The sequence below is a fragment of the Galeopterus variegatus genome, unplaced genomic scaffold (assembly GCF_000696425.1).
Source record: "Galeopterus variegatus unplaced genomic scaffold, G_variegatus-3.0.2 Scaffold626, whole genome shotgun sequence".
Classification (NCBI taxonomy): Eukaryota; Metazoa; Chordata; class Mammalia; order Dermoptera; family Cynocephalidae; genus Galeopterus; species Galeopterus variegatus.
In genome coordinates, this window is record NW_007726737.1 from 360,569 (window position 1) to 387,886 (window position 27,318).

At 39.2% G+C, this 27,318-nt stretch overlaps 1 protein-coding gene and 1 long non-coding RNA gene across 3 annotated transcripts in view; one reads left to right on the forward strand and one right to left on the reverse strand.

Annotated features, from left to right (window-relative positions):
* Positions 1-620: 620 nt before the first annotated feature.
* Positions 621-8,328, reverse strand: LOC103588912. Its single transcript, XR_550347.1, has 3 exons — positions 8,185-8,328; positions 3,282-3,377; positions 621-675 (listed from the first exon to the last, which is right to left on the reverse strand). It is a non-coding gene; the product is annotated as an uncharacterized LOC103588912 (long non-coding RNA).
* Positions 8,329-8,567: 239 nt separating this feature from the next.
* RQCD1 (RCD1 required for cell differentiation1 homolog (S. pombe)) overlaps positions 8,568-27,318 on the forward strand; it is a 31,275-nt gene continuing 12,524 nt past the window's right edge. For both annotated transcript variants that reach the window (XM_008570746.1, XM_008570747.1), the window contains exons 1-4: positions 8,568-8,980; positions 18,544-18,723; positions 20,246-20,361; positions 22,028-22,137. In XM_008570746.1, the coding sequence (XP_008568968.1) occupies positions 8,957-8,980; positions 18,544-18,723; positions 20,246-20,361; positions 22,028-22,137 (430 nt within the window). In that variant the 5' untranslated portion in view covers positions 8,568-8,956. The remainder of the gene's footprint in view (positions 8,981-18,543; positions 18,724-20,245; positions 20,362-22,027; positions 22,138-27,318) is intronic.

The window sequence follows — 27,318 nt, forward strand, 5'->3', positions numbered from 1 at the left end:
AAATGTGAACAACTGCCACCCAATCTAGCCAATTATTACCATGTAGAAATAATAAACCTAGCATTGCCAGACCATCTAATTTTTCAAGAAAATGAAGACATCCAAACTTTTATACAAAACTGTTCATTTTAAATGGTGGGCAATGAATTCAAATTTATTTATTTATTTATTTATTTTTGTCTTTTTCCGTGTCCGGCAACGGATCGCAACCCTCGGTGCTGCTCCCACGCCTCGCTCAGCCAGTGAGCGGCCGGTCTGTATGTGGGATCCGAACCCTCAGCGGGAGCGCCGCCGCGCTTCCCAAGCGGCGCACTATAGCAGTGCGCCACCGGGCTGGTCCCTCAAATTTATTTTTTAAAGCTATAAATCAAGGGCCGGCCCGGTGGCGCACTGCTACAGTGCGCCGCTTGGGAAGCGCGGCGGCGCTCCCGCTGAGGGTTTGGATCCCACATACAGACCGGCCGCTCACTGGCTGAGCAAGGTGCGGGAGCAACACCGAGGGTTGCGATCCCGTTGCCGGTCCCGGTCCGGTACGGGCGCGACACTGAGGGTTGCGATCCGTTGCCGGTCACGAAAAAAAAAAAAAAAGCTATAAATCAAACAAAACCCACCTGCCAGCAGGATACAGCCTGGGGGCACCTAGTGTGAGGCGTCTAGTTACTGTACAGCAAATAACTGGGGATAAAAGAAGAGATATAAAAACACTTTGAAGAGTTAAAAGGTGTTATGCATTGTAAGTCTTTTAATTATTATTCACTCATATCATCACATTTTTTTGAGTGCCTACTGTGGCCATATTTAGATATTAATATAATTTGCTGGTTGTATGAATCCATCAAAGTAATAGAGTCCATTATTGTTTATAGACATGACATTTTGCTCAAACTAGCAACTCTATAAAATTTGGGCCAGCAATGTGTATTTGTAATACTTTTTTTTTTTTTTGCAATTAATAATTTGTGGCTTCATTGTTTGGATATGTCCTTGAGATTTTTTCCCCTCAGCCTCTCAGCACTGCAAAGAATACATGGTTCCTCTCCTACCCGTTTCCCATGCCAGAAATATGAGTTGCCTTTGACTTCTTCCTTGAAGAAAGTCCCATCAATTCTGCTTCCACATACCTTTCAGATAGCATTATAATGAACTGCAGATCAAACCTATCTCTCTCCTTCTTAATATCATTCAATGGCTCCCCACTGTCCCCACGATAAAATCTAAATTCATAAAAATGATATAAAGGCCCTTCATAATCCGGGCCATGCTTACTTCTCTATTCCCAATAAGCTCCCCAAATCCAGCCATCTGAACTACTTATAACTCCCCCCAAAAGCCATGTTCTCATGCTACTATACTTTTACGCACACTGCGGTTATGTCTACAGAGTTCTTACTGTGGTCAGGTCTACAGGATTTTTATGTACTCTACCCATCCAAAACCCTCCTTAATTTCTTCTCCTGGCTCTAAAATCAAGGCTCAAGGCCTAAAACCAAGGCCTCTTTAAGAAGATTTTCATAACTACTTTTCACTTGTTTCTCCTCCATATCCATACTGAGACTGTTTAAATCCTTCTTTATCTTCGTGTTGTACTCTGTGCTTACTTAACCTCTAGTATTCATCACACTGTATTATAAACTGTCTGTTTACTTCTTTGTCTTTATCTAGACTTTGCCATATAAAGACAGGGAATATGTTCTTCAATCTCTGTACCCCGCTAGGTCAGTGTCTGACAGACAAGAAACAGAAACTCGCTGTTCAAGCGTAATGAGCAAATCAACAACATTAATTTTATTCAATTTGCTGTTAAAATATACAACAGCAGATACTGGTATCCTAAATCCCATTTTAAATATCACCATGTGCCTTACAAAAGTATTGCTGTATACTATATGACATACATGTAACTTACACGTTGAATACATCTAAGATTTTTCTACGTGCATCTGAACTCCACTAAGTAAAATGCTGTCCTCATATCTTGTTAAGAATTCAATGGGAGAAGAATCATTTATGAAGAATAGAATTAATATGCAGTTACAGAATACATTATTAAACAAATTATTAAGCTTGCCCAAACTGGGATTCACTGCTCAATGAAGAAAATCCAATATTAAAAGTCGTACCTCTTGTCAAATTCCTTACATGTTATTATCGGTCAGGGTGCCAAAATAAAAGGGAATACAAAACCCCATTATCTTAGTATTTACCTTACAGACCAAAAGTAAGTAACAGTCATTAACCTTAACAACAAAACATAGCAAAAACTTATTATTAAAAAATGACAGGAGACTGGCCAGTTTGCTCAGTTGGTTTAGAGCATGGTGCTGATAACAACAAGGTCTATCACTGTACAGGAGAGTCGCCAAAAAAAAAAAGAAAGAAAAAAAGAAAAAAAAGGGACATTACTTAATAAACTTTAGAGATGAAGATTTCAAAGTTCATTAAAGTATATGAGAAATAAAAAATGTTATTGGTTACTTTTTCTTTCTATCTACTTCTCTATGCCTCTCAAACCCTTTGATTCAGTTTTGGTTAACTGTATAAAATCTTAAGATACTGAACATTTTCTTACCCATTTCTACTAGCAGCCTCTTCTAAGAAAAAAAAAAAACTAAAAGATGCAGGACATAAAATTGGTAGAACTAATATAATAAACCTTTTTATTAATGCCTCAATTCAGTCCATTATGTGGTTTTACACTAAATCAATTAACGAGATCTACTTTTTTATATTCATCATATTATCAAGGTTTGCCCTACTTGGTTAAGAGAAAAAAACTGTTTCTTTCCAGTATGAAGCATGATCCAGTAACAGTTAAACTTTCTATGAACCTAAGACAAAGACAAGTTTTCCTTGAACTTTGTAATGCTAATTATATTATCGAAGCAATACTAGGAAGACAAAAGATAATTAAAGTAAATTATTCTTCAAGCATGTCCAAAGAGATTCCCCTTTCCCTAAATTTCTTCACAATTATCAAAATTACTGTTCCACTTTGAGCATTCTATGAAAGTTCATACAATAATACTGGCAAAAATGTTTCTTTACCCTGTACATTCATTTAAATGCTCACATTTTAGGTACTACTTTGAAAACATCCTGAACCAGAAGGCATTCTGTAGTAGAGAAAGCACACTAAAGCATAAACTATTACTAAAAAATAAACACAGAAAATTGTCAATTCTTGCTAATTGCACACTCTAAAACAAAACATACCTAAAACATAAAACATTACTTACTTTTCAGTGACTTTTACTGAAAAACCCTATGTAAAAACAATTCACCTTTATTCTGATCCTTGTGCCAAAGGCAATGCACTCCTCTTGGGAAACTACTCATATTCTGCAGCTATGCCAGTTCTCCGGGAGCCATCACCTCAGCTAAAGAAAATATAAGTGTGCCTTTTTAAAAGAATCCAATATACAAAATTAAAACTTAAGAAAAAAAAGAAAGTGATCATTTATACAACAAAGATTAACCCCTTGATTATTTAAAAACCACAAATTACATTACTGAAAATATTTAAAGCATGATACACAACACACATAAACACACGCATGATCAACAGAACTTTAGGAATATATCTACTGTGCAAAAATGAGGGAATATGGGAGGAGCCTGCATCTTGATCAACTTGTGTCCTGTTTATTTCTGCTACATTTTGAAACTAAGGAATCAGTAAAAAAGAGTATATCCTTTGTTGACTTTATAAACATTGTTACATAATGTCTTAGGTCTTAAAGCACAGCTTCCATGATATGTCTATACAAATTTCAAAAGGTGGGTTAACTTGGTGCTTTCACTTTTCTTTCAAAACTAACTTCATGAGTTTGCTTCTCAAATTCAGGCCTCTCTAAGCCTGAACTAGCCCTGAAGTTCTACCCCAACATCTCTGACTGCCTATGTAACATCAACTTTAAACTCATTTGTTCATTTAGTAAAAAATTATCTACTGAGCTATCCCAGTTTGAAGGCACTGTGGGATACAAATGTGAAGATGATACAGCCCATGCCCTCATTAAGAGGCTTCTAGACATCTCAACTTTTGTCCTTGCCCCGTCATTCAGGCAAGAAATCTTAGCTTTAACAACTCTTTCTAGTCTATCCCAAACCCAGTCTTTTCATAGTTACTATTCCTGATTCAGAAACTCATTCCTTTGCCATCATCACCCAATATTTATTATGCAACATTTACTAAGCACAGTGCTAAGTGCCATAAAGGCATTATTTCATTTAATTTTCACAATAATCCTAAGGGATAGGGATTATTATTATCTCTGTCTTACAGATGAGGAACTTAGGCTTACAAAAATTAAGTAATTCATGCATGCATTCGATAAGAGATAAAGCTATGCCTAATACCTGAGCCCACGTTTTCAACTACCACTGTTCATCCTTATCGATGAATTGTGTCAATCATTTTCCAGTCTCCATTTGCTCAAGAATTTTCCACCAACAAATCCTTTACACTACAATAACCTTTCTAAAAAAACTACTCTTTTTACCTCTTACCAACTAAAGTACATACTAGTTGTCTTCTTAACTTTCTCCCTAAAGCAGAGTGAAAGGAGGAAGGGGCATAATGCACAGATGAAGAACTTGTGTACTCCAACAAAATAACAAGCACTTAGTAAGTGCTAAATACTTACTATTGATGCTACTTCCCTCCCAAACATTTTTAATACCTTATCACTACCTAGAAAACAAATTCGAATGTCTGTGTTTGGCATTCACACACTCCCTACTTTTTTATTTCCTATTTTCCAATACAAATCCTATTTTACACACATTAAAATTATTAAATTGTAATATTTCCTTCCTCATCCACCAACAACTGACTTAAATATGGAATTCTGCTTTATCTATTTATAGAAACCTCACTTTCACTGGTCTCATAGTTTAATCTTCTGTTCAAATATAAAAATCACTACTGTGACTTTTAACGGCTCTTTCCTAAAAAAAGATCCATAAAACAAATGTACAAAGGAGATAAAATTAGTGTTGTGACTGAAAGTAAAGAGGAAAGTTGACCTACGTAAAACTTATCTCCAATTCGAAGAGTCTAAAATCTTGGGTTTTATGATATAAAATGGGTAAAAGTATCCAGCTGGAAAACTTTGTTTTTCTCTTATGTGTCCTTTAATTTGTCTGCAGAATGAAAAGTGTTTGTCATGAGATGACAAGAATATCAGTAAGCTGGTGCTTCCAAAAGGCACAATGATTCCTACAGCAAGTTCCAGTTTACTTATTCATCCAACAAATTATTGAGAAATGAAAGTCACTAGCTTACAGGAGACATACTTTAAGTAATCAGTAAATAAATAATTACAAGTTCTGAAAAATGATATAAAGTAAAACACAGAGCATGATGAAACTTAAGATTGAAGACTTAGGGACAGAGAGTAGAGAACATCAAGAGAAGCTTCCACAAGAAAGTACCACTTAAGTTGAAAATTGAAGAATGAATTGATTGTGGGGTGGTGGTGCTGGAACAATCCAGGCAAATAGAACACTATGTACAAAAGCCTCATTTGGAAAATAACTTGGCATAACTAAGGAAATTAAAAGCAGTGTGGCTGGAGTTTAGTGAGGGAGATGAGGATGGTACAAGATGAAGCTACTGAAGCAGGCAAAAAACCAGGTTATAGAGTATTGTGGATCCCAGTAAGGATTTTTAATTTTATCCTAAATGTAATAAGCACTTAACAATGGGAAATTCACTGAAGAGTTTTAAGCAAAGAAATGATATGTTACTGCTGAATGGAGAAGTGATGTGGTTTGTTTGGGTTTGGGGAGGAGAGTGGAAAGGAGCAAGAATGGAAGAAAACAAGGCAACCAGATATATTTGGTTTTATTACATAAAATGGGTAAAAGTATCCAAAGCTGGAAAACTCTTTGTTTTTCTCTTCTGTGTCCTTTAATTTGTCTGCAGAATGAAAAGCGTTTGTCATAAGATGACAAGAATATCAGTAAGCTGGTGCTTCCAAAGGCACGATGAAGGGCAGGCCCACGGCTCACTTGGGAGAGAGTGGTACTGACAACACCAAGTCAAGTGCTAATATCTTCTTACCGGAAGGGCAGGCCCATGGCTCACTTGGGAGAGAGTGGTACTGACAACACCAAGTCAAGTGCTAATATCTTCTTACCGGTCATCTTTAGGAGAAAAAAAAAAAAAAAAACCAAAAGGCACAATTCCTACAGCAAGTTACAGTTTACTTATTCATTCAACAAATTATTGAGAAATGAAAGTCAGTATTGAAGTTGTTCAGCTTATAATAACAATTACAATAATAATTGCTTACTGGTCATTTACTGCATGCCCTGTGCTTATCACGGTCATCTCATTTAATTCTCGTAACAATCCAATAGGGTGAAAACTCTTATTACTCCCATTTTAAAGATAAGAATACTAGGAGCCACAGAGATCAATCCAGGTGAAAAAGGACTGTGGCTTGAACTAGAAAACTGATAGTGAGGATGTATAGAAATTGATTCAAGACATATATTGGAAGTAGCAGATAGAACTTAGGATATGGATACATGGGATAAGGGACAAATCAAGAATGCCTTTCAAGTTTCTAGCCTGTATAACTGGACAAATGGATATGCTATCTAATGAAATGGGACACTGGAGGAGAAAGAATTTGGGTCTGAAGAGAAAGATCAAGACTTTGGTTTTAGACATGTTACATCTGAAATTTCTAAGAAAAAAATCAAGTTGAGATGTCAAGCAGACTGCTAGCTATTTAGATATGGAGCTGAAAACAAAGGGAATAGGCTGGAAATAAAAATTCTTAAGTCATCAGTACTGTATATAGCTGAGATTTAAAACTTCAGGAGGAGCGGGCCGAGCCCGTGGCGCACTCGGGTTCGGATCCTATATAGGGATGACTGGTGCGCTGGTCTCAAAAAGGACAAAAAAAAAAAAAAAACTTCGGGAGGAATAGAAGAGTAAAAGAAGAGAACCTAGGACTGAACACAAATATTCATTTCAGTTCATCAAACATCTCTAACACAACTGATTACTTTTATGTCACTGGGTCTTTCAGTCCTCTTTCTGTTTTTTTTTTTTTTTTTTTTTTTTAAAGATGACCGGTAAGGGGATCTTAACCCTTGACTTGGTGTTGTCAGCACCACGCTCAGCCAGTGAGCGAACCGGCCATCCCTATATGGGATCCGAACCCGGGGCCTTGGTGTTATCAGCACCGCACTCTCCCGAGTGAGCCACAGGCCGGCTCCTTTCAGTCCTCTTTCAATTTTACCTTTTAGCAGAATGAAACACTTGATGACTTCTTTCATCTCTTGCAAGGCTCAACCTCCACTATCCAGTTATTAAACAAGTATCTCTCAATGCTCCATCATAGGTCGCCTTCTTTTCTAGCACTATACTCTCTTTAGACGATTTCATCCACATTCATAGCTCCAACTACTATCAACATGGCTGATGATATACATACCTATAACTACGAGGGTACTTCAAAAACTTCACGGAAAGATTCGTATTGTCTTTTAATTCCTCTGTTCTCCAACCTAGTATATCCAACTGTCTACTCGACTGACTCTTCGGTATCTCTTCCAGTTAGCCACCCCAAAAAAGGCATTTACACAGAGCTAAAATTTTGAGAGGTTTACCAAAACACCACCTCTCCGGAACAGAGAACCTTACCATCAATTATTTCCTTTCATGGATCATGATTAAAATAAGTTAACCTGACAACCTGATCTGATGGCTAGAGATGGGGAGCAACCAAATGCACAACAAGAATACAATTCATGCCTTTTACTGAGGGTTAGAAGGAAGAAGAAAGTGAAGAATGGTCAAGAGAATGACTGTCACGTCCAAGGCCTGATGAATGTAAGTCAACGGAAGTCACCTGAAGAGACAGCAGGCCTTGTTAAGGAGCAAGCGGCGGACGACGACAGCCCCAGAGAAAAGGGGCCAGGTTCGGGCTGCGGAGGGAGCAAGTAACAGTAAACACCAAGTTAAAGGAGAGGGAAAGCCGGGGGTTGGGGGGCTGAACTCAAGTGGAGTACCTATGAGGCTGGGGGAGCGTCGAAGGGCTGGGGACCTGCTGAGCAGCAGCGGGGCGAACTCCCGAGGAGTGAACGCCGAGTGGGCGGACCGCACAGGAGGGAGTGTGGCTAGATGAAACGGCTCAATTGAGAAGCTACCTGGGCCCGCCTTACCTGTGCCTGATTGCCTGGAGTCCCCGGACAGGCCTGCCGGAAGCAGAGTCCGCGCGGAGGGCGAGAAGCTGGGTGTAAAGAAGGAAGGGACACCGAGCTCAAGGGACAGAGGCCGCTCACTCCCCCAAGTCAGGGAGAGCGGCTGATGGCGGGAACTGCAACCACACGCAAACACGCACGCACGCACACTCGACGCGACCAGCCCAGGCGCGTGCGCGCAATACGCTAACTCCACCCCCTCTACGCCCTCGCCCCGCCCAGCACCAAGCGAGGCCTAACCCAGGCAGCCACGCCCCTGCCGTGACTATAGTACGCATGCGCACTTTCCTCTTCACCCAATTTCGACCTCCCACGGTTTCCCTCCTACTCATCCCAGTCGGGCATGCGCGATACTTGTCCTCCCGGGACTGCCCAGCTTTTCCCGCCCTTCACTGGTCTCCGGAGGAGGGTCAAAGTTCACGCCCCTCTCTGGGTGTACCTGTTAGATGTCGGAGAGATAGGGACTAGTAGATCCCGGAAGTCCTTTCGGTCCTGAATCTTAAGGGACAAAAGACATACTCCGGGAGTGTTAACCAGGACGAGGGCCAGGAGACGGGAAGAGGTTGTGTGGGCGGGGTCGGGGTGAGAGGTCAGAGTGCTGCGAAGGGGGCGGAGCGAGCCGGAGGCGGATGGCGGCTTCGGAGGCTCATCGTCTTCGGCGGCAGAGGCGCTGAAACGGAGACGCGAGTCTGGTGCGTCCGGCGGAGGAAGGAGAGCGGCGGCCGCTCCCAACATGCACAGCCTGGCGACGGCTGCGGTGAGTGACTGGGCCACCCGACACGGACCCGGAATCCCTCCTCGGCCAGCGTTTCGGCCTGCTCTCCTAGCTCCCTGTGACTGGTCCAAGTCCTGCTCCTTCCGCCCGGGTCCTTGCCGCGCCTTGGCTGTGGTGGAGCCGGCCCCCACTTTCCTTGCCGGACGCCTCTCGCGGCCTCCCGCGCGCCACATCGCGTTCTTTTTCTTGAGCCGGGGCCTGGTCCCGCGCCGGTAGCGCCTCCCTCGCGGCCCTGGCAGGCCATTCATTGATTCATTGCGCTGACCAGCAGTTTCAGGGCGCCAGTTGTGTGGTGGGCGCCGGCGTGGATGAGGGGAATTCCGTGGCCAGTCTGACGTGTCCCGTGCTCTCGGAACTTACCGCCTAGGCACATAGCAGCGGGAAGGAAATGACTTCTAGCTCAAACCACTTGCTTTATATATGGAAAACCTGAGGCATAAATATTGCATCTGACTTACGGTTCTCTGCGTTAAAAACCCTTCTCGCATGTCTCCTTTTACCAGCGTGATATTTTAATAAGAAGAGATCGTGTAATTCACCTGTCTGAAGTAATCCTATAGCTTACCATTGCATTTAGGTAAAGTCTGGACTCTCTGCCATGACCTACAAGGCCCTGTATGATGTGGTCCTTACCTACGTTTACAGCGACCTATAAGTCACTTGCCCGTTAAGCTCCAGATACACTGGCCTCCTTTCTAACCCTTCTACATGCACTTTCCCCTCCAAGGTGCGCTTTCTGGTCTGTATGCCTGAAATGCCCTTCTTATCCCTCTCCACTTACATACACAGGAATGCCCTTCTTACACACACACGCACACACACGCCCTTCTTGTCCCTCTCCACTTACATACACAGGAATGCCCTTCTTACACACACACACACACACACACACACGCCCTTATTGTCCCTCTCCACTTACATACACAGGAATTCCCTTCTTACACACACACACACACACACACACACACCCTTCTTGTCCTTCTCCACTTACATACACAGGAATGCCCTTCTTACACACACACACACACACACACACACACCCATACCCATGTGAACAGAACTGGCTCAACTTCCCTCAGGTCTCTGCCTAAAATCTGCCTCAGTGGCCATCCCTGACTGACCACCCTACTCAAGGTAGTTCTGTAAACCCTAATTTTTATATCTCTCAATTATATTGCAATTATGATTGCAATTTGCCTAGTTTTTTTGTTTTCTTCTCCTAAATTATACATGTAATTTGGGAAGAAGCAAGTTGGAAGATGAGGTTGCTGTTGGTAGGGAAGAGGCAGGTTAAACAAGGGAAATTTTTCTAAGGTTGGCTCGTCCATCTCTTAAAATCTGATTGTGTCTTCTCAATATTTGTACTGTACCATTTATACCAAGCCACTCTTTTCCCTGTGCTTCCCCAGATTCTGTATCTATTCAATTGCTTTTATTTTCAGTTGCTCCCTAATGCATCTTTTTGAAAAGCCATTGAAATTCTGGTATATTACTTATAGTAAGTACTAAGTACATGTTGCTTCTATTAAGTTTACAATGCCTTTCATTAACTTAAAAATTTGTACTTTTAGATGAACTTTTATTTGTTATGTCATTTGGGCCACACAGCAGCTCTGGCAAGTTTATTTGGGCTGCTCATCATTAGAATATTTGATTAGTGAGGAAAGAGTCTAAAACATAGAAAGTTGAAATACCTCTTTCTCAATCCTTCATGCCTTCCATTAGATCAAACTGCTTGTATTATTCTTTTTTTTTTTCAAAGATGACCGGTAAAGGGATCTTAACCCTCAACTTGGTGCTGTCAGCACCACACTCTCCCAAGTGAGCCAACCGGCCATCCTTATATAGGAATCCGAACCCGTGGCCTTGGTGTTATCAGCACCACACTCTCCCAAGTGATCCACGGGCCGGCCCAATATTATTATGATATGGGTAAAAGGACAGTAATGATGTGTGTCATTTACTAGAAATTAATAGGAAGAGTTAATAATACATGCAACAGTGCCCACAATGATCCAAGCCTCTTCAGAAGATGCTTACTTTTTGCCTAATAACGAAAATTTGTATTTATGTGTGTACCTTTATATATCTCTTTTTTAAAATAGTAGGCAAATCATCACTTCACCTAGAGAGATAGAAAGTACTATCAAGAAGAATGTGATACATGCAAATGCAAGATGTTATTCACTAGAGGGAGAAATTGAGACAGTTTGGGAAGTATCTTATATTTCGACTTGAGTAGTATTTTATTGTGCTGAAAATGTATAGTGCAGTAGGCTCTTGTCATTTTTTACAGAATACATTCTAACTTCTTCATTACTGCCACCATAGAATATAATTTTCTTTTTTCTGTCCTCTATTAAATAGGGATGGCAAAACCACACAGGATTATTCTTAAGGTTAAATAAGAAAAACAAAGTGCTCAGTGGTTGTCTGGGTTCACTCACTGGTTAAATGACTTGCTCCCAGACTTCATCCTTGGGACTCTAATTCCTGCCTTAATAAAGTATCATATCATTTTGTTATGGACCATGGAGGTTGCTTCAGATTAATAAAACTGCAAATCTTCACATGCCATAGGTCTTTTGTAGTGGATGTTATACTAATGAAACAGCCAAAGGTAGGCCTTTAGGAGATGAATTAGATAGGCTTTTTTTTTTTTTAAATTCCCCACTGATTTCCACTGGCAATTCCAGCAGTCTTTCTCACTCTCCACCTAATCAGCAACATCATTAATCATTTCATATCTTTTTGTTGAAGCTGTGATGTCTTTACAAGTGCCCTCCTCTTTGGCAAGTAAAAGGAACACTGCACACTCTAAAGGATGTAATCGACTGTCTCCGCTCGAGTCTCCTGTTGAAACTTTAAACAAATTGCCTAACTTCTCTTTGCTTGTTCATTTCCATTTTTAAGAAGTTATTTTGAAAAAAACAAAAAACATTCTTCCTTAATTAGGAATTAAGCTAATTTAATACTTTCAGCACTATTTAGAAAGTGCATTTTCTTGAAATATCATTATGTTGACACTCAAAACCATGTGTTGAGCCACCTCCAGACTTGGAAAAATAATTTCTGTTTCAGTCTAATCCCATTCATATCTTTATTCACTGTCACATATTCATTGGTAAGAAAACAAACAGATATTTTAACCCTTGCACATAAAGTTATATTGATAATTTGGCTATTTTCTGTTTAAGAAAACCATCTACATCAATTTTTTTAATTTAGTCAGAGGGAGAGAGAAATAATTTTCTTTTCGTTTACGGATAAATGTGAGTGTGTTTAATATAGAATAACTCCTAAATATCTTTCTACTTTTCACGTGTTAAGATCTTTCAGAGGTAGAAGGCCAACTGTCAGTACCCTGTGTTTGTGACACTTGGAGTTTGGTGACTCACTTTGATAAATGTTTTGCCTGTGCTGAGCTTTGTTGAAAGAAAAAAAGTGTTACTTGAAATACATTTTCCATTTACAAACCATTAAACAGAAAAGGAGGGAACAGTTCCCATCCAAAGTTTGATAATATAAGCATTGATTTTTTTAACACATCTGTTAAAAGGAAAGGACTGTTGGCTTTAGCAGGTTGTAATTAATAATATATGGTAATGTATGCTAGACCCCTTTTCTAATCTTAGAAGTTAAGTGTGGAGGATGATAGGTAATAGTCTAAATCAGACTTCTTATAAATGGTTTTATATATCTGAGTATGTAATTGAATTCACTGTTTATCCAGATCAAATTGTTAATGAGCTATGGCTTAACACTATTAAACTTAAGTTCTGTTGAATTCTTAAAAAATAATTTCTTCGAGTTGGAGGAATATTTGTGATTTCAATCCTGTAGACCAAGTAGGACTCGATTCTATAGAGAAGTAGACTAGAGTTAGGGCCGGCCCGTGGCTCACTCGGTAGAGTGCGGTGCTGATAACACCAAGGCCACGGGTTCGGATCCTATATAGGGATGGCCGGTTTGCTCACTGGCTGAGCGTGGTGTTGACAACACCAAGCCAAGGGTTGAGATCCCCTTACCGGTCATCTTTTTAAAAAAAAAAAAAAAAAAGACTGGAGTTAACATCTAATTCTGACATACACTTGCTGTTACCTTGAGCATATTAGACCCCCATTAACCTGTTTCCTCTTAGAATTTTGAGAATAAGGTGAGGTAATCCAAAGTGCCTGACACGTAGTATGCTTAATAAATGTTACCATCTATTAATTTCTAGAAAAGGCAGACCTAATCGATAGCAGCAAAAAACATCCATGGTTGCCTGGGGTGTGGTTTTTACTGAAAGTGTCATTAAAGAACTTTTGCAGGAGGGCCGGCTGTGGCTTGCTTGGGAGAGTGTGGTGCTGATAACACCAAGGCCGTGGGTTCGGATCCCTATATAGGGATGGCCAGTTAGCTCACTTGGAAGAGCATGGTGCTGACAACACCAAGTCAAGGGTTAAGATCCCCTTACCGGTCATCTTTTTAAAAAAAAAAAAAAAAAAGACTGGAGTTAACATCTAATTCTGACATACACTTGCTGTTACCTTGAGCATATTAGACCCCCATTAACCTGTTTCCTCTTAGAATTTTGAGAATAAGGTGAGGTAATCCAAAGTGCCTGACACGTAGTATGCTTAATAAATGTTACCATCTATTAATTTCTAGAAAAGGCAGACCTAATCGATAGCAGCAAAAAACATCCATGGTTGCCTGGGGTGTGGTTTTTACTGAAAGTGTCATTAAAGAACTTTTGCAGGAGGGCCGGCTGTGGCTTGCTTGGGAGAGTGTGGTGCTGATAACACCAAGGCCGTGGGTTCGGATCCCTATATAGGGATGGCCAGTTAGCTCACTTGGAAGAGCATGGTGCTGACAACACCAAGTCAAGGGTTAAGATCCCCTTACCGGTCATCTTTTTTAAAAAAAAACAAAAAATCTTTTGCAGGGATAATGGGAGTGATCTATATCCTGGTTTTTCTGATAGTTATTTGGGTGTACACATTTGTTGAAATTCATTAAAATGTAGACTTAAAATGGGTGCACTTTTATTGTATGCAAATTACACCTCAATAGAATTTTTTTTTAGAAGAACGTTTTAGTCTCACAAGTAAGAACTAAATAAGGTTTTTGGAGCTGACTGAGATTGGTAATTATTTAACATAGTTCCCTCACTTTAATAATAATAAAATTGAGGCTTGGAAGATTAAATGACTCATCCTAGGTCACACAATTCTTGAAATGACAAAACTGGATTTTGAAATCACTTCAAGCTCCCAGTCCAGGGTGCATTCCATTTATGTACTTATGCATTTACTTGTAAATTGAGGTCTTTCCTATTCTTTAAATTTGAGAAACAGATTCTTAATCCTGAGTCCATTGCATTGCAGGGAGTGTAGAGTTCCCTAAAATTAAGTGTAGATTTTTGTGGTTTTGCAATTGTATATTTTTCTGAGGAAAAGATCCGTTGTTTTCATTTGATTCTTAAAGGGTCTGGGCCTCAAAAAATGTTAACCTCCATTCTTGTGGTTAGTATCCTGCTATTATTGTTAACATTTTTAAGTTACGTAATCTCCAGTAGGGAAGTCATAGGTAAATCTGATTACGTGCCATTGGGCAGTGTGTGCTACTAAATTGAGTTCCGTATCAGCCACAACCTCAGAAATGTATTATTAAATTAAAACTTTAAAAAGTTGTTGCATCTGAACTAGGAAACTTTAGAAGTAGAGAGTGGGATGAGGATGAAATCTGCCAACTTTTGTCTACCCATAGCTTCATCAGTTGAAATGAGGGTAATAACCACTTTGTGATTATTAAGTGAAACCGTGTTTTTTTGTTTGTTTTTTTTTAAGTTCAACACAGTTCCCTGTCTTCCCTTGCTCACCCTCCCCCTTTCACTTCCCACCCTTTTAGGAAGACATCAGTTTTCAGATTCTTCTGTTTTTGAGAAAGGTGTGCCTAAATAACTCTTGGGGTTCAGAAGGAGAGTAAGACACACTTTGACTTTTTATTACTGTCAAGGTCTACTGAGATACTAGATTTGTGCTTTGGTGTTTATTTAGGGATGATGTCCAAAATATTTTACCAATTATCTGGTAATATAAACTAATGTATAAGTCAATACAACTCAAAATGTAAAGATATTTTCCCTTAACTAAATTCCTAAGTGTATGTTATAAAATTGCTTGTTGATGTTTGTGCATTTGTGTGTGTGTGTGTGTGTGTCCCCGTGGCTCTCACTAGCTAAATTATGCCCTTGTCTTGACATAGGGAAATATGTCAGACTATTTTACTGACCTTCCCATTAAAGTGATGCTTATTAAGTGCTTTTTTATCTCAATAAGTAGAGAATTTTTCTTAACGTCAACGATATTATTCATGGTACCAAGTGTTCTTTTAGATTCTGTTGAACTAATAGTAATAACATTTTAATTTTTGTCTGAGATTTTCATGCATTAACTATCTCTATTGTCTAGCTCAAAGGAATATTTTTATTAGAAAGTCATCTTTAGGAGGGGGTGGGGCTTGCAAAAAAAAAGAAAGTCATCTTTAGATCCAATCTAATCTTTCAGGCAGATGAGAAGCAGCATTAGCAAAGCAGTTGAGAGTATGGGCTCTGTTGCCAGACTGCCTGGGTTCAATTTGTGGCTTGCCATTTAAGTTTTAAATAACTTCTCTGCATCAGTTTTCTGATCTATAAAATGAGGGTGATGATTTAGGACAGTGTTAACAGTAAGCACTACATGTGTTAGCTCCTATTTTTATTTTTAAAATAATTGTATTTATCCCATTACTGTTGGGTATTCAATTGGCTGCTGCTATTAAATTTGGGATGAAATTCAACAGGGATGATGAGGAGGATCCCTATCCCAGATATATCCTGGCACCAAACTGCCCACCTGTTGCTGGATTGGCTGCACAACCCAGAGCACCAAGCCTAGTGCCTATGAAGGCCACATTACTACCCACCTGACATGGTTCTAACTCTCTTAGGACCAAAGTCCCATGGAGACTGCAGCTCCCACAAGTAGTCTCATAAGTTGGATCATGAGGTGGCAGCAGGTAGCCATGGCCTTAGGAACCAAGTAGTCACCAGGCATTGGCCTTCCAGAGTGTCAGCACAACTGCCAGGGGCACTATCTCCTCTTCTGACATTAGAGCAGCTTTAGAAAGGGAATATCTGGAGATAGGATGTGTGTTCAGTAGTCATGGTGTGGCTACTAGGGCAGGATGGGATATGGGGTGCTGAATACAATTCACAGACTGGCTCTGGTGTGGGTGATAGAATTTGCTGATGGTGGTGTCTATATGACAAGACTTTGGGGAGAGTTGACTGGGATGGGTACTGACTAATCAGGAAAGATACCATATTGCTAGAGCATTATCTGTGGGGCCCCTTTTAGTTACTGGATTGTGAAATAGTCCAAGAGATTGTGGGCAGAAGATATAAAGCTAAAATTTTAGCTCATGTTTCCACTGAGCTTTTAAGGTGATGTAACACTCTGAATAAACACATACCCTATCTTCTGGTAGGAAATACGTTTCTAAAAATAGTTTTTAAGTTGAAGGCCTATCTGTAGCAGCATAGAAAGGGCAAGTGCTTGGACAATACTGCTGTTGCTGTTGGAAGGGAGAGAAAAAAAGCTACTCTTTTCTATCTGTTGTTTTAAGAGCTTATGATTCCTTGAGGCGTATCACCGATGGGAGTTACAAAACAGCTTTCAGGAGATTGCTGTAAGGCACTTAAAGAAGGCTTAAGCTGCATGGTATTTCAGTCCATTTAGCAGAACATGTTGTGGTTCATTCTGTCAGGCAAGAGAAACGATTAACATCAAACTAAAAGCTTATAATCAAGCTTCCATTTATAGAAGGCCATTATTTAGGCTGGGTAGAATAAATTTGAGTCCACCTCAAAGTCCACATTATACTTCATTCTGTGCTTCAACAAAAGCAGTTCTTTTTCTTCCTGTCTTTCCATCTGTGCAATGGGTAGGTCATCATTCTATCACACTAAGTAAGGTGTAGTGGGTTAAAGTACTATAAGAATCTATGTAATACAGTTCAAAAAAGCATTGGAATATGCAACTTCATACCCAGGTAAATTGAGCAGGTTAATTCCTCTGAGCTTTAGTGATCTCATCTGCAAGTGTAGATACCTTTTTTTTTTTTTTTTTTTTTATCTACCTCCCCTTTTTTTATACTTCATTCTGTGCTTCAACAAAAGCAGTTCTTTTTCTTCCTGTCTTTCCATCTGTGCAATGGGTAGGTCATCATTCTATCACACTAAGTAAGGTGTAGTGGGTTAAAGTACTATAAGAATCTATGTAATACAGTTCAAAAAAGCATTGGAATATGCAACTTCATACCCAGGTAAATTGAGCAGGTTAATTCCTCTGAGCTTTAGTGATCTCATCTGCAAGTGTAGATACCTTTTTTTTTTTTTTTTTTTTAATCTACCTACCCTTTTATTTCTCATAGTTTGGGGGAATTACATGAGAAAATATTGGGCATAAGGAATAGAAATCACCATGAATTTGTTAGAAGTTTAGAGCTTAGTGGTAGCAATTGTAATCATTTTTCTAGTCTACCTTCTTATTTTCCAGGTAAGAATTATTAAGGAACTTGAACAAGGTCACAAGGTTATTTGACAAGTGTGGAGAAGTATAGAAATGCCTGAATTTGAAGGGAATATTGTGGTTCTTTAGCATAGTAATGAAAACATGTTCTATAAATCTGTTCGTATAGTTCCTACATGAGTAAGTAATGAATGGTTCTCAAAGGGGTGGAGGTAGAGTATATATAAGAATCATTAGGAGAGATAGGTTTTCCAAATTATGTAGGTTTTCTGCTCTATGGAGGGGGATGTCAGAATTACTGGGGAGGAACCAGTAACAAGTGGGGAGGGTGTAAATTTTTTTCTCTCTCAAAAACTATTATAGGCATATGGTTAAAAAAGAAAAAGGTTTAAACTATGCAGAGGGTTCATTATGTACAGTGAAAAATAAGTCTCTCATATAGATCCCCAACCTTAGAGTTAACCACTATTAACAGTTTCTTATGTGTCCTTCTGGAAAAGTTGAATGTAAATATATAAGGATATATATGCATACGTTAATGGAAGCATATTACATATGCTGTTCTGTACCCCTTTTTTGTTGAGTTTTGTTTAGTATCAGTACATACAGAACTAACTCTTTTAAAGGACTACATAGTATTTCATTATAAAGATGTACCAATACATATTTAACCAGTCCCTTATTGATAGATATTTGTTAGTTTTCTGCTTTCAAAACAGTGCAACAGTAAACATCCTGATATGTCTTCAGTACAGCCTAAGTGTACCTACGGGATAAATTCCTAAACCTGGAATTATTTAAGGGTTTGTGTATTTTAGGTTTTCACTGATAACTGCCAAAGAGGTTGAATTAGTTTATATCAAATGTGTATATGCAGAAAAGCTCCACTAGTATTTATGAAAAATATATTCCCTCTAAAGCACTCTTGCAGAATAAGGCTTGGTTTGAGTCTAATAAACTCATGTTTACTCTTGTTTTCACCTGAAGCCTGTGCCAACTGCACTGGCTCAAGTGGATAGAGAAAAGATCTATCAGTGGATCAACGAGTTGTCCAGTCCTGAGACAAGGGAAAATGCTTTGCTGGAGCTAAGTAAGAAGCGAGAATCTGTTCCTGATCTTGCACCCATGCTGTGGCATTCATTTGGTACTATTGCAGCACTTTTACAGGTGGGTATATATCCATGAGTGGCAGTTCAGTTCTGTTCATCACACTTGTGTGTCTCTCTTCCTTTGCCCAAATAATTTTGAAAACTTAGGAGGATTCTTTAAACATTAGCGTTTATAAGGACCTATTTTAGAGAAGTCTAAGGTGTTTGTTAAAAAGCAGATTCTTGGATCCTACCGAGAGATTCAATTTAGTCAGTCTGAGGTAGTCCCTAAAATGTGTTTTTTTTTTTTTTTTGTCTTTTGTCTTTTTCCGTGTCCGGCAACGGATCGCAACCCTCAGTGTTGCCCCCGTACCGGACCGGGGACCGGCAACGGGATCGCAACCCTCGGCATTGCTCCCGCGCCTCGCTCAGCCAGTGAGCGGGAACCGGTCTGCATGTGGGATCCGAACCCTCGGGCGGGAGCGCCGCCGCGCTTCCCAAGCGGCGCACTATCCAGTGCGCCACCGGGCCGGCCCTTAAATGTGTATTTTAACAAGCACTTCCCCACCCCCAGGTGATTCTGATGCAGATGGTCTAAGAACTACCCTTTGAGAAACACAGCTTTAGGAGTTCTACAAGGTAAATCTACATGACAGGGGGAAGAAGGTGGAAAGTAAGGTATAAGGACTGAAAGGTATATTCTGGGGAAAGAAAACGTTAAGATAACGATATAATAGCAGTGGGAGTAAAGGTGGGTACACTTGTGCATTAAAGAAAAAATAACCAAAATTTGGTTCAGACCAGAATGGTCATTGGTGGGAAATAAACTGATACGATATAATCCCAAAATACCAAGGTAGTAGAATGATCATCCTTTAAACTATCTCCCAAAATTCCTAATAATTAGATTAACTTTTCAAATCTGTTAAGTAAATTCACATTCCATCTCTATTGCATGTAGCCAAGAAACCAATCTTTATTACAGGAACATTTTGTATGTAAACGTTTTACAATTAAAATAAATGGAATTGTATATTCAGCAAATCATTACTTTGACAGAGAGTACATATTTTTACTGCTGTTTGTACATATTCCATTCATAGACCCATGTTCTTATCTCCCCCTTTTTGCAGTTCCTACCTATCCAAATTCAAACTTCTTTATGAGGCACTGTGGTTGACTTACTAACACTTTCTGGCCAGTGATCTCATTACTATAACTTAAAGCAAGATGCTGACAAAAGGAAGGATTATAAAAAATAAGGATCCCTCAAGTGAAAGCATCAATAATTGCGGGAAATAGAGGAACTATAGATGACCACAATTGCCTCCATAAAAATCTTCCTAGAGAAATGTGTAGAAATGTCTTAGGTAGTTAGTCTTAGTCAAATAAGTCTGTAATGAAAAGATAGGGGCATTGTTTATTTCTATTTCCTCTTTGATGGTTCAGTTCTTGCAGTATATGTGGAATTAAGAGGTTTTTATAAATTAAGAGGTTTTTCTTTCTTTCTTTTTTTTTTTTTTTTTTTGCTTTAGTACCATGGGAATTAATTTTATAATTAGTTATTCCTTGTTCATCTGGTGCTAATTTCCATTTTTTAGGAAATTGTAAATATTTATCCATCTATCAACCCACCCACCTTGACAGCACACCAGTCTAATAGAGTTTGCAATGCTCTGGCGTTACTGCAGTGTGTGGCATCACACCCAGAAACCAGGTAAATGCCTTGGGTGAGTCGATGGGAAGAGATATCAAATATGGTCCTAAACTTTTGCTGAATGATGAAAGGAGGGACATTCAATGTGGAGTATATGTATGTGTATTGTCAGGACTCTTACTTACTTTTTAACGTATTAATAGCACATTTGTAGAACTTTAAAGGAACAGTATTCGCATCATAGGAAAGGTAATTATGAATCAGGCGTACAGCACTTCTTCCTCTCGAATCTGTGATAGGTACATGTCATGGCAGTGCATGGCTTCGGTGAATATTTACACAGCACTTTTTCCCACTGAACCCAGATTTGACTTCAGAATCCTTCTTAATTTTTTTTTTTTTTTTTTGTCTTTTGTCTTTTTCCGTGTCCGGCAACGGATCGCAACCCTCAGTGTTGCCCCCGTACCGGACAGGGGACCGGCAACGGGATCGCAACCCTCGGTGTTGCTCCCGCGCCTCGCTCAGCCAGTGAGCGGGAACCGGTCTGTATGTGGGATCCGAACCCTCGGGCGGGAGCGCCGCCGCGCTTCCCAAGCGGCGCACTATCCAGTGCGCCACCGGGCCGGCCCCAGAATCCTTCTTAACATAGCATTTTAATCAGCCTCTGTAATAGATGGGAATTGGCATGCAGGTTGAAACACTTTTTGCCATCTTACCGTATTAGAAAAATTAAGGAAAGGGAATCCTGCTCAGGAATCTGTTTTGTGGCTCTTATAGCCCCTAAGAGACTTAATAGTCATCTTATTAAATCCTCTCCTATCTTTGTTCCTTATGAAATCTGAGTGCTAAGTTGGCACTGACATTTTGGAGCGTTAGAGAGTTTACTAAGAAAACATTTTTTAAGCACTTAATAAAAATGCAGGAGTACTTGGAGTGTTAGAAGTCTTGGGTATTGGCTCTCCTACAAGGTATAACTATAAATAATATATCGTAATAGACTGATGTTTGTATTAGTTATGTGGCATATTAGCTGCAGATTAAAATGTTTTCAGTATGCTTAGTGTGTCTGAAATACCCTAACGAAAAACGTGCATTTAAGCAACAGATAAACCTGATAATGGCCACTTTGTTGTCTTAGTTTATACGATTTTATCTGACTGCACCTGTGAATATTATTATTCAGTCGTAAATTAGGTGAGGGAGGTAATCTGGGAGAATCTCTTGGGCATTTAATAACATTTTACGACCTTTTTTTTTTTTTTAATCTGTAGTTGGATAATCAGTTTTTTATGTACTGGTGCTGATTACAGGGAAAATCATGTTCTCTTAAACACTCTAAACAGGTTTTTCAGCCTTGGCATATTAACATTTTGGGCTGACTAAGTCTTTGTGGTGGGAAGAGGAGGGCTGGAAGGGATGGTCCTGTGAGTTGTAGGATGCTTAGTGGCATCTCTGGCCTCTGCCCACTGGACGCCAGTAGTGCTCAGTATCCCTCAGTTGTAGCAACCAAAACGTCTCTGGACATTGCCTCATGTGCACTGGGGGGGCAAAATCACCCCATTTGAGAACCATTGGTCTAGACTGATATCTAGTAACAGTCTTTCCTAAGGATTCCTTACTCTGGCGATGTTAAAGGCCTTAGAGAATTAATCACCTGGTAATTTGAATGTTCAAGACCCTTAGAAATCAGCTCTGGGTTCTGAGTGTGATTTTTTTTTTCTTCCAGGTCAGCTTTTCTCGCAGCACACATCCCACTTTTTTTATACCCCTTTTTGCACACTGTCAGCAAAACGCGTCCCTTTGAATATCTTCGGCTCACCAGCCTTGGAGTTATTGGTAAGTTATTAGGGTTGTTTTGCAAGCCAGAAATCCTCATTTATAATTGTAGTCTAAGCTGGGTGTTTCATCTTGCCTGTTAAAGCTTTTGTTCATCAGTTATTCATTTTTGTCATTGAGGTTGTCTCATTCACTAATAAATGAGTATCAGGAACATGATGACTCTTAGCAAGCAGCATTCTGAGTGTTGTTAATAAGGTTATGAGGCTCAACATTTACAATTAAATTCAACATATATGCAGAAACATTCACTGGAATTGTAGGGAAAGTAAAGAATAAGAACTTGATTCAACAAGTAAAGAGTATTATTACAGGAATAAGAGTTTGAATTTGGAATTTATTAATTTAATCTTTTGTGTTTCTCACTTCTAAGCTGCTCCCATAACTCCAGGGATTTATCTTCTTCTACTTCACACAGTTAAATTTTTTCGTGCTCAATTTTTTCATGTTTCTATGTACATTTACTATGGGGGATGTGTGTAAAATACTTTTTATTTCAAATCTCAGATTCTGGGTAGTAAAGAACTGTCTTTGTACTTGTGGAATGTGATACAGTACATTCAAGAAGTTTTCTTTTCCAAATCACTCTTCCTTTCTCAATGTCTTTTTCTCTTAGTTTTTGCTTAGGTACTCATCAAAAAATAAGAACATTGATTACATAAACTTTTTGTTGGATTATGGTTTTTATGTTCAGCCTGTGTTCACATCCCTATGATTATAAACTATGACTCAGGAAACGTGATGTAAAAGTTTGGTATTTCTATGATATATTTCTCATATTTTTTATTTTACTTTTAAGGAATAACCTTTAAGGAGTAACCATTATCTTACATACTCCAAATGAATGTTATTGCTTTTTACATCTCCCCCCAAGTGATACTCTAATTAGAAACTTTTTTCCCAATATATTTTTTTCTGCTTTTAAACTATAAAAATATCTCACAGGTTTTAAGTACAAGTAATTGCAGCCCAAAGAAAACATTTATATCCTTAACTCTGACTTAAGTCATCCTACTTCTGCTGTTTTTTTCAACGACTGCAGTGGGATGATGCATTTATGACATGTGTGCTTCCAAAGTACTACACCAATTATTTGCCCCTGTATATATTTCTGAAACTCAATTTCTCTAAGTCAATTTAGAGAATAAGCAGAAGATGAATATTTGAGCCAAGGCGTTTTGCATATAGTTGAAGGGTTATTATACGAGTCTGAATATAAATGATGTGATACATAAGATAAATTAGGAAATACTTGAAACTGAATAAAAATGAAAACACAAAGTATTAAAATTTGTGAGATGTAGCTAAAGCAGGGCTTAGAGGGAAGTTTATAGCATTAAATGCTTACATTACGTCCACCCACCAAAAAAAAAAAGGTTATACTGGAAAGGAAGAGAGATCTCCAATGATCTAAGATTTCAGCTTGAGAAATTAGAAAAAGAAGCATATTAAAACAAATCAAATGGAAGGAAATAATAAAGAATAGACATTTAATGAAAATGAGAACAGAAAAATGAGATAAAATCAATGAAACCAAAAGCTGATTCTTTGGCCAAAAAAAAAAAAAAATCAATAAAATTGATAAACCTCAAATCAGACTGACTAAGGGGGAAAAAAAGAGAAGATATATATATCAGGAATGATCTTTGTGTCCAGTGGCAACTATCAGGTAAGCCAAGATGTATGCATACAGGTACATCCAGGATCTGTGGAGGAAGAAGTAGTCTGATGTAATGCATTTTGTCCTGAGGGTCCACTGCTGGTAGTACCACCAGCTCTATGAGCTCCACGGGGTTCCCCACCCCACCTGGCCAGATAAAGCAGGCAGACTGGGATACAAGGCCAAGCAGGGTATGTCATATACAGGATCTATGTGTGCCATGGTGGCTGCAGCGCCCCAGTTCCTAAGGGTGCAACGTATGGCAGGACTGTCCATCATGGTGTTAACCAGCTAAAGTTTGCTGTAAGCCTTTAGTCTGTTGCTGAGGAATGAGCTGGATATTACTGTGGGGCTCTGAGAGTCCTGAATTCTTACTGGGTTGGTGAAGATCCCACAAACAGATTTTTTGAGGTTATCCTCATTGGTCCATTCCATAAAGCTATCAGAAGAAATCCTGACACCCAGTGGATCACCATATCAGTCCACAGGCACATGTTAGATGTGTGGGCTGACAGCTACAGGCTGCAAGAGTTGTGGCCTTGGAAAGGGCCACAAATTCCCCCACACTATTGATGGTTCTTGCTTCGGAGAAGGTCCATTACTCTCAAGCTCCACCATTACTGCTGATATAACTAATGTTTGTAAAATTCATACCTAACAATTTAGGACAGTCAAAGAAATATATCAGGAATGAAAGAGGGTACATTACTACAGACTCTACAGACATTAAAAGGATAATGAGTACTGCTAACAATTTTGTGCTCATAAATTTGACAACTTATATGAAATGAAAAAGTTCTTTGAAAGACACTATTTACCACGTTACACTCAAGAAAAAATAGGTAACCTAAATAGTCTTGTATCTAGTAAATAAATTGCTTTTGTAGTTAAAAACCTTCCACCATAGAAAACCCTAGGCCTAGATAGCTTCACTGGTGAATTCTACCAAAAATTTGAAGAAGAAAAACCAATTCTACAAAACTTTTTTGGAATTTAGAGAGGAGGGAATACTTTTTAACTCTGTGAGGCCAGTATTACTCTAATAATAAAACTAGACAAAGACTTTACAAGAAAAGAAAACCACAGGTTAGTATCCCTCATGAACATAGATGTAGAAATCCGTGACAAAATACTAACAGATCAAATCCAGTAGTATATGAAAAGAATTATGACCATGTAGGGTTTATTCTAGAAATATGTTTGGTTCAGTGTTCAAAAATTAGTCGATATGATTGACCATATCAACAGGCTAAAGAAGAAAATCTTATGATCATTTGTAGATAAATAAAAAAGCCTTTAACAGAATTCAGCATTTGTTCATAAAAATTCTCAGGAAACTAGGAATAGAGAAGAACTTTCTCAACCTGATAACCCTACAGCTAAAATCACAGACAATGGTGAAAAATGGAATGCTTTCCCCCTAAGACTGAGAATAAGGCAGGGGATGTCCATTCTCACTACTCCTTTTTAATATACTGAAAGTCCTCCGTGCAGTAGGCAAGAGAAAACAATACAGATGCAAATTGGAAAGGAAAAAATAAGACTGTCTATTCACAAACATGATTATGTAGGAAAATCCTAAAGAATCTACAAAAAACTACTAAAATTAGATCTAGTAAGTTTAGCATGGTTGCAGATTCAAGGTCAGTATACAAAAATCAGTCATATTTCTATGTAGTAGCAATAAACAATTGGAAATTGAAAATTTTTAAAACTGCTATTTATAATAGAACCAAAATATGTGAAAACTTGGGTATAAATTTTATGAAATATCTGTAAGATTTGTAGATGAAAACTGCAAAGCACTGATGAAAGAAATCAAAGAAGACCTGAATCAGTGTAGAGATACACCATGTTCATTGATTGGTATATCTATGATTTTGTGATGTTAAGATGTCAGTTCTCTCCAAACTGATCTATAGATTCAGAGCAATTCCAGCAAAATCCTAGCAGGAATTTTTGTAGATATTGGCAAGATGATTGCTGTGGACTTAATGTGCACTCCCAAAATTGTGTACATTGAAATCCTGGGCCGAGCCCATGGCGCACTCGGGAGAGTGCGGCGCTGGGAGCGCAGCGGTGCTCCCACTGAGGGTTCGGATCCTATATGGGGATGGCCGGTGCGCTCACTGGCTGAGCGCGGTGTGGCCGGTCTCAAGAAGGACAAAAAAAAAAAAGAAAGAAATCCTACCCCCAATGTGATGGTATTTGAAGATGGGGCCTTTGGGAGGTAATTAGGTTTAAATGAGCACATGAGAGTAGAGCCCTCATGATGAAGATTAGTATCCTTATAAGAGGAGACACTAGGAAGCTTGCTCTCCCCTCCCCACCCCCCATGTGAGGACACAGCAAGAAGGTGGCCATCTGCAAGCTGGGAAGAGAGCCTTTACCGAAACCTTACCATGCTGGCACCTGATCAGACGTCCAGCTTTGAGAACTAGGAAAAAATAAATTTCAGTTGTTTCTCAGGTGTTTAAACCTATAGTATTTTGTTATTTGACCTGACTAATAATATTGATCCTAAAACTTATATGGAAAGGCAAAGGAATTAGAATATTCAAACTTTTTTTTATTTTTTATTTTATTTATTTTTTTATTTTTATTTTTTTGTCTTTTGTCTTTTTTCCGTGTCCGGCAACGGATCGCAACCCTCAGTGTTGCCCCCGTACCGGACCGGGGACCGGCAACGGGATCGCAAGCCTCGGCGTTGCTCCCGCGCCTCGCTCAGCCAGTGAGCGGGAGCCGGTCTGTATGTGGGATCCGAACCCTCGGATGGGAGCGCCGCCGCGCTTCCCAAGCGGCACACTATCCAGTGCGCCACCGGGCCGGCCCCAAACTTTTTTTTAAAAGAACAAAGCTGGGCTGGCCCGTGGCTCACTCGGGAGAGTGCGGTGCTGATAACACCAAGGCCACAGGTTCGGATCCCATATAGGGATGGCTGGTTGCTCACTGGGTGAGCGTGGTGCTGACAACACCAAGTCAAGGGTTGAGATCCCCTTACCGGTCATCTTTTAAAAAAAAGAAAAGAAAAGAACAAAGCTGGAAGACATATACTACCTGAAATCCAGACCTACTGGAAAAGTACAGTAGTCATGACAGTGGTAGTAGAGAAAAGATAGGCTTGTAAATCAGTGGAGTAGAACAGAGAGTACAGAAATAGATTCACACAATATGGTCAATTGATTTTTGGCGAAGGTACAAAGACAATTTAGTGGAGAAAGTAGTATAGTCTTTTCAATAAATTGTGCTAGAACAATTAGATATCAGGTGCAAAAAAATGAGCCATGACCCATACCTTCTACTCTTTACAAAAATCAACTCAAAGTGGATTATAGGTCTGTATTTAAAATCTGAATGAAATAGTAATTTGACATCTGACTTAGGCCATGTTAGTAAATTATGGTTTGTGTTGGTTGCTGTGGAGTTTATAGATGTAGTATTTGTAGATGGCCAGTTCTGGTTAAAGCAAATGGTATTCCTTACTATCTTCTAAAGTAATTGATTTTAGTTATTACAGATCC